Below are 18341 nucleotides of genomic sequence, written 5' to 3' on the forward strand. Positions count from 1 at the left end.
CATTTTTATATGTTTATATTGCATGTTTGCCCTTTCGTGAAATGTTGAATTATGAGGACATTTTAGTCGCTATCTTTTAGTTATACTGTCAAAAGTCTATTCCATCATCCTATAGGATAATTAATAAACATTAGAGAGATTATTACTGCTTTATCATGCATTAAGCCTCTCGGGTAAGAAAAACAAAAAATAACTTAAAATAATAAGAGCTTACGCCAACAATTTGTGAGTAACAAGAATTGCAAACCTAAAATTATCAAACGTTTGTGACATTGCAAGACTACATATTGTTGTGTAGCAGTTGGTCTAAATCCTACAAGCCTATGCATAACTTTTGGTGAACAGCACAAAGTAAAGGTCTAGCGGTTATTGTCGATCTAGAGGCCCCAAATCTGACTCAGGAAGTTGAGCTCTAGGAAGGGAGAAGTTTAGCCAGCTGATTTTGCGCATTAACGAGTTCAGAAACATTTCTACTGATTATGTCATGGACGCGAACCATCTCCGTTTTGTCTGCTGACTGTGATGACCTGGTTCTATCCAATTCGTTTACTAAAGTATTCAGCTTGCCCTCTAATTCTGTATTTGTTCGTGTTAATTCCTGTAAAACATGTGAATAAAACATTGAGCTGCTGCGCATGTTCATATGGTTATATTAACATGGTCTGCTATGTTCATATGGCTATATTAACATGGTCTGCTATGTACATATGGCTATATTAACATGGTCTGCTATGTTCATATGGTTATATTAACATGGTCTGCTATGTTCATATGGCTATATTAACATGGTCTGCTATGTTCATATGGCTATATTAACATGGTCTGCTATGTACATATGGCTATATTAACATGGTCTGCTACGTTCATATGGTTATATTAACATGGTCTGCTATGTTCATATGGCTATATTAACATGGTCTGCTATGTTCATATGGCTATATTAACATGGTCTGCTATGTTCATATGGTTATATTAACATGGTCTGCTATGTTCATATGGTTATATTAACATGGTCTGCTATGTTCATATGGCTATATTAACATGGTCTGCTATGTTCATATGGCTATATTAACATGGTCTGCTATGTACATATGGCTATATTAACATGGTCTGCTATGTTCATATGGTTATATTAACATGGTCTGCTATGTTCATATGGTTATATTAACATGGTCTGCTATGTTCATATGGTTATATTAACATGGTCTGCTATGTTTATATGGTTATATTAACATGGTCTGCTATGTTCATATGGCTATATTAACATGGTCTGCTATGTTCATATGGCTATATTAACATGGTCTGCTATGTTCATATGGCTATATTAACATGGTCTGCTATGTTCATATGGCTATATTAACACGGTTTGCTATGTACATATGGCTATATTAACATGGTCTGCTATGTTCATATGGCTATATTAACATGGTCTGCTATGTTCATATGGTTATATTAACATGGTCTGCTATGTTCATATGGCTATATTAATATGGTCTGCTATGTTCGTATGGTTATATTAACATGGTCTGCTATAATGCTTTTGAGTTGGAAGTAATTTGCAAGTAAAAGCAAGCAAGGGTAGTTAACTCCATTGAGAATATGAACTGGCTGAGACAAAAAAAGAATCATGGTTTGAACAGTTGCTTAATGTGGACAAGTTCACATGCTACACATGAATGTATTTGAAATAAGGAAATTATGAGGCTTGCACATATTCTTTGATTGCTTGTGGATTAAAATATGTCGCAAACACCTTTGCATAGTAGACTTAGCTGTAGGAGTGAGGAGATGATAGCTTGTAACCATGATAACACAGCCTACATGTCAATAAAAGCTGTCAGTTATGACACTAGCCAATTAACGGTCATAACAAATTTGTATCCTAACATTGGTGACTGGAAAACTTGACCCAATGAACATTCCTCTTTACACCATTATTTGCCGAAATTTGTCTCTCAAGATAAAAATACATGTTATAAATAGTTAGTTATTGTTGCTCACAGTTGTTCCAAATCATTCTTAACACAATAAATTGTATTTATTATCTAAAAACTAACCCAAAGCATATTTAAACACTGGATGTATTGTAAAATTTGTTATATCAATGACAGTTCACAGCACATTTTTAATTGTAAAGATAAACTAATGTAACAGTAACACCGACACTAGGTGTTCCAAAAAGATCCAAGTACATGTAATACAAATACACCAATCTTTCAATAACTGAGAGAATAGCTGCTTTTTAAAACCTGTCACTTTGAGAGCATATGAAGATGTTAAATATTTGCTTTAGCTTTTCCCCACTTAATTTGCAGCAAACAAACCTTAATTTGTTGTTCTTGCTTCCTTGTGAGTTCTTCTAAACTTGAGACCTGAGCTACCTTTGATCGCAGTGTTGCTAGCTCCTAAAATACGAGGCTTCCATTAGACGAAGGGTAGTTTCAGTTATGCAAATGCATGTGAGAGAATAACCAAATACATGTACATGCTATCTTCACTTCAAGTACACTATATTTGGAGTCTGTAAATAAATATAAAGAGAGAGAGAGTAAACTATGTAAAAATCAATACAATTTTTTTTAGCAATGTGAGACATCGTCACCGACCACAATAGTCCGGTAAATCTATCACGACTAATAAACGTTTTAGAAATTAATTTGATGAGAGATATGACAACTCCTATAACCATAAATTCGAGAAAATATAACTCTTGTTTTTGCAAATGCCAAACATTAAACTATCAGTTTGTTACAAAACCTGTCATGACAATAATAGCGTTATCTATGCTGTAATAAATGAATATTATGTCAGCTGTAAAATTATACAAACAAATGTTACCAGAGATATCTGCGATGAATATCTACTTAGTGTCATCTACAAAAAGCTGGTTGCCTGAGGCAATGATTTTAGATAATACGAAATCCTGCCTACAAGCAGGAGATTATTCATGAAAATGTTACACGGAAAAGGTGCTGAGGCTCTGCATCTGATTGGACCTCCCGGTATCGCAATTAAAAGCAATGTATTGTTATTCTGCAAATTTGCAGTAATCAAAAACACATACAATGTTCATCAGTAATTATTGTTTTCTTGCTTATATGAATACCAGAGCATTTTTGAGTTTTCCTGAGAGACACAGGTTGTATATCGAATTGATCAGTTTGGTATAAAAGTAATCTCGGATATACAAACTGATAACTAACCTAGGGTTGGCCCAGCTTACAGCCAATAACCAGTAAAATTGAGTGAAAACGCATCAAATCTACAGAAATAACTATCAACCCATAATTTAATTAGACTTTTTGGAAGAGCATTATTGAAAATTATCTTTGATGAAAGTCCTCTAGACAGATTAAAACAAAAAACGTGTAAAATTTGCCTTTTGACAGTTGAAACAACTAAAATGACAGTTTGGTCTCAAATCTTAGCGGATGGATTCTGCGTGGCTATCACCTCTTCAATGAAAACTAGTCTCTGAGTAATTCGTTGTAATATAATAGCCAGTCATCAGTAGAAATAGCAAATTAGGTGAGACACTTCACTTATTAATAAATAACGATTAGTGCGAGAGTGAGGTGTGGTATGTATTAGTTACACACACAGATAGAATGGGTTGATAGAAGTTTTGTTTCTATTACTAAAGGCCCATAACAACTGGTAGATTCCGAAATACAGTTGTTGCTAAAATATCAGTCCTCATGTGATTGTTTAATAAATTTCAGGGAAAGACGATTTTATTATGGATGGTAGGAGACTTGCAGACTATTATATTATATGCAGTCAATATAATATTGACTGCTAGTGCTTAGAACATACATGCTGTGTGTTTTTCTTTTCCGCCTCGGTCACAGAGAGTTTCTCCATCAAGCCAGACATTTCTTTCTGCATTTTATTCACTTCTTCTTGCTGACTTGGCTCATTTTGCTCAAATTCAATAACCTGAAGAAATTGTACAGCTGACTAAAAGATACCAGTCGCTTGCATAACAATAGCGGCTAACTTCAAAAGTTGCATTGGCTAACGGCAATCTCTAACCTCTGATACTACCTTCAAGAGCATTAACTTGATTTATACACAGTTAAATCGAGGACAGTAATGATTTCGTTGCCATGTCTACAGTTTCTGAATAACAGTCGTTTATTCAACATACTGTGCTGAGATGATATACCATCTAAAAATTGCTAAAACTTCATTTCCAGAAACCTGACCAATAAATGTTGTTATGAAAGGTATAACGTATCCACCAGCCTGCTTGAACAACTGAAAAGTATCTCAAGATATTCTTAGACAGAAAAAGGTCTATAAGAGTATCACCTTTTTCTTGAGTGTCACATTAGCTTCTTTATAGTTAGACAGTTGCACCTTCCATTCTTCCACATTCACCGCACTTTCCTGTAGTGCAGTAGTCAGCCGAGCATTGTTATTCTTCAATGTCTGCAACTCCACCTCCCATTTCTTGGCATTCTGTGAGCTAAAATACACAACTACATGCCAGACTAGTCCGTAAGTATACAACAGATGAGAGTTAATAACAACTGAGACAGCATATAGACCTCGATAGATCATCTATCGCCAACTGAATTCTTAGTGAAGCCAACCATTGCGCTGCTGAGATGAGGTACCTGTGAGAGTCACCTGTAAAGAGCTCAGCTTTATCAATGCTGTATATCGGTTGATGAGTTCATATCACATATTTCTATACAATTCCAACAATCCAGAGCAGATATTTTCAACCAGTTGTCACTCAGTTACAGGTTTTACTATGACTGTTCGTCAAGCAATGCTATTGTCTGATACAAAAGAAGACATGAAGACAAATGTGTCAGGTATGTTCAAAGTATAAGCTTTTTAGAGTGAGTAATAGGGTGTCGTAGTAGAATTACTACAGTCATAAACTGACTCCTAGTCTTTATCTGCAGCCATGCTCTACTTGACTATATGATTTCATCTGCTAAGCCAGTTAGGATCTAACAGACCATCTAAAATTGCCTTCTCGCTGTCAACTTGTTCATCTCCTATTTACCCTCACCAGTAATTAAATCATTAAGCCGTTACACGCTTTTCATTTCACAATTGAGTACATAAGGTTGAATAGCATTAAGCAATTAACGGAACAAAGACCGTATTGACGATACTGAGAAGAAAAATCAGGGTCTCCCCTCAGTCAATAACGGCTTTGTGAAGGCATCGCGAGGAGAGACGGCGTCACTGAGTGTGCGCTACATAGACACAAGGCGCATGAAGCACCCACTCCAGAGCAAGCTGTCAGTATATCTCATCCGCACTCATTTATCTATCAACTCAATGAGTGCAACATGCCAGACTTTCTCCTGCCTAACCTTTGAGCTAGCGCGTGCTTTAGCCTGTCGTTCTCATATTTAAGCTGATCTAAAGCAACAGTCCCTTGTCTCATCTCGACCTTGGGTGTCATATACTCGCTCTACAACACCAGTTGCCAGTTACCATAATTTGAACAGTGACAGAATCTAAACAACGATAAACTATGCAAATTATGAGCATCTCCAATCACAAAATTGGAGATGTTGAAGGAACGGGCAGCATATTATGAGGCCTCCCATGAACCTGACAAAAATAGACCTTTAAAAGGGTACGAGCTAACAAGGGATGAAACCAATCAGCATCCATATTCTATTGGAAATAATCCTCAAAAAGGTTTGAGTGGATTTTTCCTTCTCAATACTTGTGGCCTGCTACAGCAGTAATGAATATGTTTATACTCTGCAGGCAGAGCATTTGCTGCACTTCACAGATAATTGAGCGAGCAGAAGCTAATGAGTGATTGAAGGCAATCATTGACATTTTGTCAACTCATCCGGGAATTAGTTGGCAGCAACAAGTACCATAGACAACATGTACTATAGATAACATGTACCATAGACATCAAGTACCATAGACAACATGTACCATAGACAAAAAATACCATAGACAACATGGGCCATAGACATCAAGTACCATAGACAACATGTACCATAGACATCAAGTACCATAGACAACATGAACCATAAACAACAAATACTATAGTCAACAAATACTATAGACAACAAATACTATAGACAACAAATACTATAGACAACAAATACTACAGACAACAAATACTATAATAGACAATGAGCATCGTAAACAGTAGTAATGATAAAATGCAGTAACAGGTAGTAAAAGGTAACAAGCACCACAGATAACAGGAAGTACAGACAAGCATCACAGATAACAGGAAGTAAAGACAAGCGCCATAGATAACACGAAGTAAAGACAACAAGCACCATAGATATCAGGAAGTAAAGACATAAGCAACATAGATAACAGGAAGTAAAGACAAGCACCATAGATAACAGGAAGTGAAGGCAACAGGCACCACAGATAACAGGAAGTGAAGGCAGCAAGCACCATAGATAACAGGAAGTGAAGGCAGCAAGCACCATAGATAACAGGAAGTAAAGACAAGCAGCACAGACAATAGATGGTAGAGGTGACAAGCAGCTCAGAGATAAGAAGCACCACATGTACATCAAGTGGTACAGACAGTATAAGATAGTATACATACAACCAGGACAATTCACCACTACACCATAGATAGGAAGCGACCCACAGGCATGAGTGGTAAAACAAGACGCAGCAAAGACACTGCTTAAACATCCAGCAGCCAACCAACTATCTCTACAGTATCTTACGATCACCAACTATCTCTACAGCATCTTACAATCACCAACTATCTCTACAGTATCTTACAATCACCAACTATCTCTACAGTATCTTACAATCACCAACTATCTCTACAGTATTTTATGATCACCAACTATCTCTACAGTATCTTACGATCACCAACTATTTCTACAGTATCTTACAATCATAAAGCTCAATGTAGCTGACTTACATTCTGCACAGCTGGTGGAGGTGCGGGTGCTGCCACAATAGGTGGCTGATGAATTACATTGACTGCATCCACAGTGTCACCGCCATTCTGATTATTCTTGTTGAGAGAGGCATTGGTGGCCGTGCTGTAGGAAGGAGGAGCCAGCTGTTGTTTGGTAAGCTCTCGTACCTCTCCAAATTTTTCAGCAAACTACAAGATTGACTGAAGCAATGACACCTCCTATCCTATCTCATGAGAGGAACACGGAGGTTGAACAAGAAAACCTGTGACTACATACATTATTCAGGTCAGTCTCTGTAGCAAATCCGAGGCCATAAACTGTGTTAGCTCGAGCATCGGACCACTGCCCAAATTTCTGTGACGTTTTGGTGAAGGCCATATTTGGAACAAGTGTACTATTGATGATGGCCTAAAACATGTATAAACTGTGATGTAGCCCTCGAGCACAAGCTGAGTAAATATGAATTGTTAGTCAACTGTTTGTTCAAGGCTGCAATCCATGCTATCACCTTCAGATAATCAATCAACAGCTGTTGAAGTATTGAACTATAAAATGATAAGCCAAAGAGTTGAAAGCCACAAAGTCGATCATATAGGAATTTCTTACCTTGGACCCATCTACACTAATTATCCGATATGTACTGCGATTACTGTCATAGTAGAAGGATACATTCACAGAACCTTGGCTCGATGGTAACCAGTTCTTCTTTGTAGCAGGATCGATGTGGAAAACATGGGCCTTAGTTGTAAATATCGGTTGTTCCCTGTTGGGGCATTGAACAAGTTACTGATAGAAAATGTTAAACTTAGCAGCATCTGTAAGAACCCAATACATACACAATCCCAAGCCTCAAACTATTTGGTATACCACTATACTCTCGGAGTGAATGCTATTTTTGAGGAGTAGTTCCCTTACACTCACGAGACTGACTGGAATGGAGATCTTATTCATGTATGTATATGGTATTCCAGGCAAATATGAAAGCACTCAGTCCACGTCCGACTGAATATGGACTACAAAAAACTGAAGACTAAAATTTGCAATCAATCTCTAGTTTTACTCACCCCATGGCAATGTGTATATAGCACTACGAAGTTCACACTGAGCCAGTGACAGGCATAAAATATTCCTTAAAAATAACGGGAAATGATGCTAGGCAACGACTGGTGTCTGTGTTCAGTCTATCGACAGTGGAACATCATTGTCTTTCACGAAGAAGCTAAAGATACGTATTGTCTGGTTCCAGTTTCTTCAAATGCGTTCCTGAATAAATTTGAAAAATTCATCAATTGTATAAAATGGAATAAGTGGCATGACTAAAATACAAGATTAGTTAACCAGTCTGTCGTATAAGTGGGTCCATAGAAAATTACAGTCTGCTTTCATGTCTCCTTAGTTTTTTCAAAAACTTGCCTTAGAAAAACAGCTAAATGAATGCCTATAGCGTGTCTAAAACACTTGCTGTACATTATCAGTACTTACAGCGAAAAGCTTGCTGAGAGGCAAACTAAACATTGACAGAAAGCCTCATCCACAGGCAAGCCTTGTTCATGTTACATTCTAGCAATAATGTTTGTAAACAAATAGGACTGTTACCAGATAATTACGGACAGGTGCTGCTGATGCACTAAAACTACCTCTCTTTCCTTTTTACTACAGAATGTACTTTTGCAAGTCATTTACAGTCAGTCACGCAGGCAGACAAAAGCCAAGAGTGATGCTGTATGTGCTTTGAGACTGAGTGCAGCCGTGTGATATGTAATGGGAGCTGGGGACATAAGCTCTCAACAAACACCATCATTTCACAATCACTGTTCAAATAGCTGGCTTACCAGTATCATCATTTATCAGTACAGTTCCAATTGTTAATTGTTTACTGCGAGCAGACTATTGCTGCTAGATACAGCTGTTACAGGATTTAACCTACTTACCTCCCAAATTCCACCGGTTTATATTAGCAATGCAGACAAGAAACCATGATAAATAGAAACTCAAATTAGAATGATAATAATAGTGAATAGCAAAGACAATTGAAAAATGATTCGTTTTTTTCTGATTATTAGTTTGCGAGTTAGAGCAATGGGAAAGAAAGTTTAAGAAATTAATCATATACCCAGGCTGAACGAAAATTTAAAAAACCAGTGGAAAGCCAAACTATTACTGAAAGCATTAATAAGGCTTACAGCTATATATGTCAAGTGCCGTGCCTTCCCGCCCTTCCTCTCCTCAAAGAGAGGCAGTGCAATGAAACCCTCAACAGCTCTTACACAAAAACTGTGTACACAATAGCTTGAAGTTAAGCATGAGAAAATGTATTAATGCTTCATTGAAATAGTTTTGTCGCATTTGACTAATAATCAGACTAGACGAAAGAACTGCAATGATGAGTATTACATCAACAAATAAACAATAGCAGATATTTCAGCCCCTCATTTGCATTGCCTTGTTTTACATGCATACCGTAAAACCTCTATTTGAACGCCAGGGCGCTCTATTTTTCATCCCTTCTCCTATAGTGGCGGTCAACTAGAACTGGAGTTAAAATAGAGGCTGGCGTTGTATTTTTCAAATGACTCGTCAGAATTTTGGGAAGATTAATTTATGTAACCCTTTTAAGGGCGAAGCGAATGTCACCTATATTTTGCAATCTCCTTCGGGCGGAGCGACATTAACTCTTCTGGATGCAATAAATTTGCTAACTTACCTCCAACTTTTCATAGATCTCTAAATAAATATGCATTGTTAATCTGAAAAATATCTCTACCAGTTGATACCTATTGCTTGCAATTAAACTACGATGATATTATAGCCTGTGCCTTGCTGTGCAATCTGTTGGAACTTTCAATTTTTTATTGCATTCTAAATTTGAAGGCATATGTGCAATATAACAGGAGTTATGAGTGTTGATTCATTGTAAGCCGAGTTAAGATAACCCAAAGGATGCTATCAAATAATCTATACATGTATATACTAATCTTAGTGTCTGCCCATCGGTCTGTGATTCGGTCTGTCCAACTATAGCTATTAAAATCTTGGAATGAAAAACTCACTTCGTGCTGGATTTAAACTCTCAGAGATTGTAACTGCAAGTTTCTAACTACACATTCAACTACTGAGCTACACAATCCTTAAATTCTATCACTCTTATCATTTACCGTATACCCTTTTTTCGATTGCACATGCTAAATGAGGTATTAATTGGTACATTGCACCCACAGGTTACGATGCCTCTGTTATAAAAAATTTTTTGCCTGTCTCTTTGAAACACGATGCTTTTTCGTCCTCGCCATACTACGGCGAATACCCATACCCAATCACCCTACCAAGTGCCAAAATTCTTGTACAATTTTGAGGGGTGTGATTGGAATCCAAACGCTACATGTGCACCGACCATACACATCCCTTATGTCTAAGGAAACTGAAAGCATGATCTACATGGTCAAGTTGGCCTACAAGGACTTGGTTCAACTTGAGTGGAGCTATGCTGAGTCAGTTTCACAATTATGTAGACTGCCGATTAAATTACAATAATTTAATATATTTGAAAATTTAGTGCTTTGAGAGTTAAAAACAGTGAAAATACCATATAAATTTATTCCATTCCTGAGTCTGTAGATGATAAACCCGGAAGTACAATTAATATATATATGATAACTATAAACTATCAATAAAAACTTAAAAGAAACCCCTTTTTAAAACAATAACACGGAAATTTTAGCTGAAGGAAGAATAATATAAAGGTTGCTGTTAATACCTACAGTAAAACCTCAACATACGATCTTAATTTGTTAATTTTGTTTCAAAACCTTTTTAATATGTTGGAGCACATATTTTTACAAGAATAAACCATCTTCCTTATTCCTTATCATAAACCATATTTCATCGGGGTTGTTCCATAACTTGAAAGCTTAACACATAATAAAATCTTGGTATAAAACAACATAAAAAGCTAAAATAGAACTGAGTTAGATACAAGCAAGTAAATTAAGAGGGTAATAACCAACAAACAATGTTTTTATTGACTGTTTGCATTCCCGCTAAATAAAAGTAGAGTGAAACCTTGGCGACACATGAAACAGACAAGGAACAGGTAAAGATATGAGGCTAGTCTAACATACACTACGGTAATTTTAAATTAACATTATTTATTTAACATTGCTCTATTTTTTGTTTTTATATTCTATGACTTTTACCTTTTATTTTTAGCAATATGGTGAACTTCTTCAGTTACCATTGTTTCAAGCTGTCTTTTTTTCACATCACACTCACTGTTTTCTCCGAGATACCAACTACACCACTCCAGAGATTTTTTAAAATAAATATCTGAAGATGTTTACTTTTATTCAAAAGAAAGCATTATGTTCTTTCTTTTTTCACCACAAATACTAATATTTTCAAAATATCTTTAAAGCTATTAAAGGATGGTATGAATCAAACGATGTGAAGGGAAACCGGATATATACAGCACTGTATGCACCGATTTATAAGACGGTGCATACAGTGCTGTGTATATCCATTTGCTATTTACTATTTCTATTCACTTTGCTATTTTCCGGCAAACTCAGGAAAACTAAGTTAGAAATTACTTCAGATGTTGCGTCAAATATTGGCTCAAATTTTGCATCTCACTTATGCATTTCATAAGTAAACAACATTCCCTGTACTACTGAGAATAAAAAATAAAAATCATACTTGTTTCGAACTAGAGTTCATTTGTTTAAATAACCAGTCTTAATAGACACTTTTACTTCCAAGAACCTGTTATATTTAAACACGCTGTTTTAGATTTTGGCTTGCTCGTGTTACAGAGATTAAAAAGGAGATAGATGAGAAAGCCCTGGCAAGTGCTAGGATGTGGTACTACGATTTCTATTGGCCATTTTTACCAGGATAAATAAGTTTCATCGTATTGAGATAATATCCTACAATGATGCATCAAAGGATTTTTTGTAACGCAGCCAAACCTCTATATTTGAAGCAAATTCATTTCGTGACATGATTTATATGTTAAAACCATCGAACATTGGATTGAATATGCTCGTAAAAATACACTGCAATTCATTTAATTCAATCCACACCCCAAAAAACTATCGTGACTCCTTAATAAATACTACAAATAACTACACAGCAACAAAATATATGTAATACATAAAAGCAATGCAAGAATAAATTAACAAACAAGCAGTAATAAACAAGGTTTTGTATTATTTTACCTTAGGGATGGAGAAATACGTAGAAGCACACTTGGCAATGCAGGAGACAAGGAAGGTTAAAGGAGTGACAGAGATATGCAGCATAATTTACTCAAACTATATCAAATTAAACAATGAGCATATATGGTCATTCAGTATTTTCATTTTTGAAGTTTCTCTTTCAGCCTCTTAATTTTTACCTATAAAACTACGATGTTTCTAGAAACTCTTAATGCCATGTGTTGGAAAATACTGATTGCATAGAGTCGAGTATCGTTTTGAAGTTAGCAAGCAGGCTTTGAAAAATTTGTATGTTAAGGCCATCATAAGCCAGGGTTTGGATGCAGTTGAAAAACTATTCATGTCTGCTGCGTTACTAAACACTTAGGCAGTGCCTATTGCTATAGCAATCATTTGCAAAACTTGAGGTTAAGTTCGAAAAAATTTACGCAACAAAGCCTTTCAGTTTATGTTTTCAGAATCGCTTTAAATGCATCATTTTAAAATGTATTTTTGTTGTGACAATGGCTATTTAAGTACGTATCTACCAAGAAAACTGTTTTTGCATTGTACTATGTGTTTACAATTTTGCAACAACCAAGCACAGATGTTTGCCATGAAAATATTAGTTTATTTGGTACAAATTCTTTTGTCATACCTTCTCAACACAAGCAAACAGTTGACAATTACCGTAGGTTACAAACTATAATCAAATTAATGCTGGCTTACACAATTATAGATAAAAAGTTAAAAATAGAGAAAGTAAAAGCGGATGCGTCTTTATAGTCACATTAAAATATTTAGAATGTTAAATAGAGTCTCTAATAATCTGTCTATGCTTTTGCAACATTGGCAAAAAAATCTGTGCCGAGAACTACCTTCACGATAACTTTAGACACAACTTTCAGTGGTGACTGTTAAGATAATAGAAGCAGTGTGATGATAACAAGAAAGGCAACTGGAATGAGTCTACTTGTAATGCAACATCCAACTACTGTCACAGAAAAAAATGGAAATCACAGGAGTATCTAGTAGTGATACATATAGTAACAGGTCAAGAGTGTTAAACGTGTTCCTTTAGTGTACATAGCTCTACATTAAGCAAGCAAAAGTTGTAACTCGACATTCTGCGTGAACCTTTAAGTCGTAAAGCTGTTATATGCATCTTAGAAATGAGTTGGTGATACCCAGCTTGCTATCTTATAATCAGTGTTTACCAATTTGAGAAATTATATGCTACTTGAATACTTTAGATCTCGTCTGACTTTCATCAGCTACATAGCAAGTCTTTCTAGTTTAGTCAAGCAGATATTCAAGTTTGAAGCACGCAGTACAGAGCAAATGATCTGATGCAATATAGTCAAGTCAGCCTTGCTAGTGATATAGCGTGTAACTTCCTTTGATAAAGAACTATTAAAGTGTATGTCAAAAATAGCAAATGTCAAACTAGCCTTGCCCACATCACAAAGAGCTAAGTCAATTCTCAATATGTTGACAAATATCTGGTTAGTTGTCGATATTCTGCCTTGTATGAGCTAATCAACACTTGAGATAGCTGCACATTTTGTAAGCTTTTCCATCAAATATACTATCAGTGTCCCAAAGTTTACAATATCATAGCATAGTTCCAGTATAAATCTTAAAGGAGTTAAATGCATTAACACAATTGCATACAGACTGCTGGTTGATTTATCGATATTGTCAGACTGGGCAAAAGAACCTTTACCAATAATAGCATGACTCTCTATGCATATTCCTTCCCACAATCAATGCAATGCAGAGCACAACTCATGTACACAAAAAGCATTTCCTCAACAAAACTTTAGGAAAGTTATGACTTCATGCATCACCTTATAATGCCTCTAAAATGCAATTGCTAGCAGAAGTAAACTAAAAACGATCTAATCCTCTTTTAAAAAATAGTAGGCATATTGGATGTTTATTCAAAAAGATCAAATTTTAACCCCAGGAAATCCCCAGTTGTAATACTAAGATAATGGCTTTAGAATGTACTGAAAACCCTAATAGAACATTATTTTCAATAATTTTTTCTGTAGTCTATCCTCTACCGCCTTATTTTCAAGACCGGCACTGTACGTATTGTGATGAACTTACAAAAGAGATGGAGTTGTCTTGTAACCAAGAACATTCTTACTAAACACTAAAACTTTAATAGATGCTTCTCCTAACATCACATACAATGTTAATAAAATTGTTTGCGGTAAAACCTCCCCATAAACTAAATGAATTTTAGCTCTTCGTTTTGCTTAATCCCTTAAATGTAGTAAGCTCATGCCGAGACGTGAGGGGATACTTAAAATATTCCTACAAATGTAAAACAGATATTTGCAATAATGTGTAGTGAAACAGTTTTTGTAACTACAAATAATGTATGCTCACTAAATAATTATGCGTGTACAGTAGTTACTCACGATTAATACTGTAGCGGTGTATTTGTAAAACCTCAACGCCTAACGTAAGCGTCTTCTTCGGCGGACCGTTTCTCAACAACTCGTTCTAAAAAGAAATCGTCTGAGATTCGACTCGCTTGCAGCTCTTGGTCACTCGGAGACAAAGTTGGCGAATGCATATTTCAGCACGTCACAAGAGTGGGCAACTTCAAGTTATTCTCTGTTGACTATTACATACACGTATTAGACGATCAATAATGTGTTTTTTGTCGTTTTGTTGATAAATAACTTAAATAGCAGAATATCCAACAGAAACTGATCTCCTGATTATCTTAAAAACTATTATTTAACTGATATTGATAGAAACAAGGTTAAGGATAAAGTAGCTGTCAGTTTTATGAACATTTGCTGTTTGGTATTTGAGTATAATTTTATACACATGAATTTAAGCGCTAATTTGGACTAGCTGTACTAGCTGTATTTTAAAAACTGAGCTTTATGTATTGCTGTCAGAAGAAAATCTGCTAGAAATGACTGAAAGGAGCTGCTGCCAACTCATTTGTACCGCAACAAAAAAATTGGAAAAAACCTAACTACGTAAAAACAGTAAATATCCATGTATTAAATTATTGTTGAGCTACTCTGGATGAGCATTATAATATCATCAAGCTAAACTTCACAATATCATTTGAAGATGAACAAAAATTACAAAAGTCCACAGTAACAGCATATAATAAATTATACGCGCAAAAACTAAAAATCACAGTTTTACAAAAACATTAACATGATGCAAAAAGTATGGTTATATGTAGTTTCATGCAGCCAACCTCTGCTGTAGTTAAGTTAACGTTAATCACTATCAATTATTTAACAAATCACTATACAATTCAGTAAATAATAGTAGGCCTATATTGTTTATTCTCTGCTTATTTTGCTTTTTAGATAAGTAGCAAATTTGTGGATTTTAGAAGTTTTAAAGTTTTTATATCTATACATGTATATAATAACAGAAAAATAGAAACAGACCGGTCATTACCCCAGAGAGAAACATCAACCTGGAGTTTAAGATACGTAACCTATTCCAACACTCTAGTTAGTTACAACATGTAGAGCGTAGAGTACTGTTAGCAGAAGGCCTGACTACTTATCCATTATATAAGTAGTCAGGCCTATTTAGTACATAAGTTACTTTTATATATATAAATAGTTGAAAAGTGCTGGCACGTAAGAACAAGCTTAATTTTAGTAGTCGTTGGAGTGTTGGGTGCAATAACAGCTACACATCAAATGTGGCTGGGCCAAATACCGGCAACAATCAAAACAAGTTTGTTGCAAAAAATTGTGCTATAGGGAACAGCTAAGATCTTGATGCAAGTGCTCAAACACTCAAGCTCTGGTCTTTTACCTAAGAGCTGAGAGTTTAAGCAGTGTTTAAGTGCACATGTACTACACTTACCTTGAGTGTACATGTACTACACTTACCTTGAGTGTACATGTACTACACTTACCATTCCCAATAGTGCACATGTACTACACTTACCTTGAGTGTACATGTACTACACTTACCTTGAGTGTACATGTACTACACTTACCTTGAGTGTACATGTACTACACTTACCATTCTCAATAGTGCACCTTTTTGCAACATGGTGGTAATTGTTGCCGGTATTTGGGCAAGCCATGTTTAAAGTGCAAGTGTTATTGTACCCAATACTCCATTACAGTTGTTCTGACATTCCAGTACTTTTCAATCTCTCCTCAGAATAGGAGATATTGCTCCACTTTTTCTTTGCTGGCTATGTTTTAATCATTGGGTACTGCTACATCTATTATAGTAATCTTTTTGCTCTTCTTGTCCACCACCACAATATCTGGCTGATCGGCCAAAATACGCTTGTATCAAAGTGCATCCTTGCTAAACTCATTTCTAGTTAACAGAAATATGTGCATAGAGTTGCTTAGTTGAAAGCGGTTGCTGCTATGATTAGTCCCTGTATTGGCTCTTAGTCTAATAATATTAGGTCACTTTTTTTTAGCCTCATGTATGTTTGGTGGAAGTCACCAACCTCAGATACCTGCTTGCAGTAGACACCATGGAGAGGTTTAGTGTGCTAGTCAGGTTCCTAATTGTCAGTGTGCGGTTCCATTGTCATAGCAATTGAGTAACATAGCTAGCAAACTATCAATGGTAGACATGGAGACTGCATAGACTTTCATGTTTTGTTCTTCTTTTTTTCACTGTCTGCTTTGCACTTTTGATTTAACTGCAACCATCTTTCTTACTAAAGCATAACCTAGCAATATCAGGCTTCAGGTTAGCAACTTGCAAGTTTTATTGTCTGTTTTCTTTATGGATTAAAGAAACACATTTTATTTGTGAATAGTAGAGAAAAAATAAAGCTGTTTGGATCAACGATTATAAAACACAAGCTGACTGCCCTGCATTGCAGCAATAACGGAAACGGCTTATAAACATTACTTTACCGACTACATCAACTTGACACTACATAACCTGCAACTGTCTATAAGCTGATTTTATTACTCCTGCAATGCTGGGCATTCAGCTAGTAAGGCCAGCTGCTAATCATTACGTGTGACGCAACGTTGTCATGCTGACAGTTGTAATGAATATCTTGACTATTATTGGTCGCTATACCCATTTGAATCCATAATCAAATGGTTAAACTTGACTACTCTAAAATGAGAGGTTCGCAGATCAAATTTTCCAGAAAGTGGATTTTCGTTACTAAAACTTTATTGCTATAACTAACAGATGGACACTGAGATTTATATACATAGACTAGCTGTGCTACCCAGCGTTGCCCGGGTATTAAAAATCCGCTAATAAACAATGAGAGGTAATGAGAGTTGCCTGCCACTTGCTATTAGCCTAGCACATTTTCAATGGATAATTTGAGTAAGCCTACTAATAAGAGCTACGGCTTTTCATGACGTTACGCCATGACTTTGCGCCGTGACCTAAGGCGTAGCGTATTTGCTCCCATATAGCGACATATATCGCTTAGCGAATCTATGCAGCTGGTTTGGCTAAAATGGTAGGGAGTCGGACTGGTGAATGGGAGGGCCTGAGATCAAACCGTAGGTGTTATGGATTCATAATTACAAAATTTTAATAGTTATAGAACGACAAACGAATACACAAACTTTGAGAAATATATACATATATATACATTATATATATATATATATATATATATATATATATATATATATATATATATATATATATATATATAGATGTATCCTTCCAAGTACACATCTCAATAACAGAGCCAACTTTGTTAGTGCAACTTCAGCCAATACAATGATTTCTGTTTTCAACAATACAACAACAATGCAGTCATACAAAATTTGTTGTCCGTAACAAAAATTAAAGATGTGCGTATTCAACCTAATCTCAGAGATGCTAACTACTAAAGCACTACACATGTACATAGACTTACAAATAAGTTCCTTTAAAAAAAATTTAATTCATTAAATATTCTACCACTCATTAATTATTAGTTTGTGACTTGAAAAGACATGAGAAAACAAATGCTTTTTAAAGTGGATTTGGTTGAATCATTTAGATAAAATGGAGTTGCCTTCTCTTAGTTTTGTATTGGTCGAATTTGCTACAGATAGCTCATCACTGTAGACGGATTGACACTTTAACGAATCGTTTCAAAGACGAGTCGACGTTCAGACTAATTTACGCAATGCATTGTGGGAAATATAATGTGTCAAGGATAATATATTAGCTCACGAGTTTCGGTTTTATCTTTCATGACTTTATTGGTTAATTATGAGACATAGATAACCTAGAACAGAAGCTATTTTTACCA

The 18341-nt window shown here is 35.6% G+C and overlaps 1 protein-coding gene across 2 annotated transcripts; it reads right to left on the reverse strand.

Annotated features, from left to right (window-relative positions):
* Nucleotides 1–56: 56 nt before the first annotated feature.
* LOC137392215 (homer protein homolog 2-like) lies at nucleotides 57–14600 on the reverse strand. 2 transcript variants are annotated; one of them, XM_068078873.1, is made up of 10 exons: nucleotides 14518–14600; nucleotides 7958–8156; nucleotides 7500–7656; nucleotides 7170–7301; nucleotides 6893–7081; nucleotides 5340–5440; nucleotides 4315–4471; nucleotides 3817–3939; nucleotides 2373–2405; nucleotides 57–598 (listed from the first exon to the last, which is right to left on the reverse strand). In XM_068078873.1, exons 2-10 carry the CDS (start codon nucleotides 7960–7962, stop codon nucleotides 413–415), a joined length of 1083 nt encoding a protein of 360 aa, XP_067934974.1. In that variant the 5' UTR covers nucleotides 7963–8156; nucleotides 14518–14600; the 3' UTR covers nucleotides 57–412. The 2 variants fall into 2 exon arrangements, with proteins under 2 accessions (XP_067934974.1, XP_067934973.1); XM_068078872.1 differs by having other exon boundaries at nucleotides 2325–2405.
* Between the last annotated feature and the right edge of the window lie 3741 nt (nucleotides 14601–18341).

The sequence above is a fragment of the Watersipora subatra genome, chromosome 3, assembly GCF_963576615.1.
Source record: "Watersipora subatra chromosome 3, tzWatSuba1.1, whole genome shotgun sequence".
In the NCBI taxonomy this organism is placed as follows: domain Eukaryota; kingdom Metazoa; phylum Bryozoa; class Gymnolaemata; order Cheilostomatida; family Watersiporidae; genus Watersipora; species Watersipora subatra.

Coding starts and splice junctions, on each gene's coding strand:
- LOC137392215 (XM_068078872.1), bottom strand. Junction 7,082..7,169: donor CAGAGACTGACCTGAATAAT/GTATGTAGTCAC, acceptor TCAATCTTGTAG/TTTGCTGAAAAATTTGGAGA. Junction 4,472..5,339: donor AAGCACGCGCTAGCTCAAAG/GTTAGGCAGGAG, acceptor TGTGTATTTTAG/CTCACAGAATGCCAAGAAAT.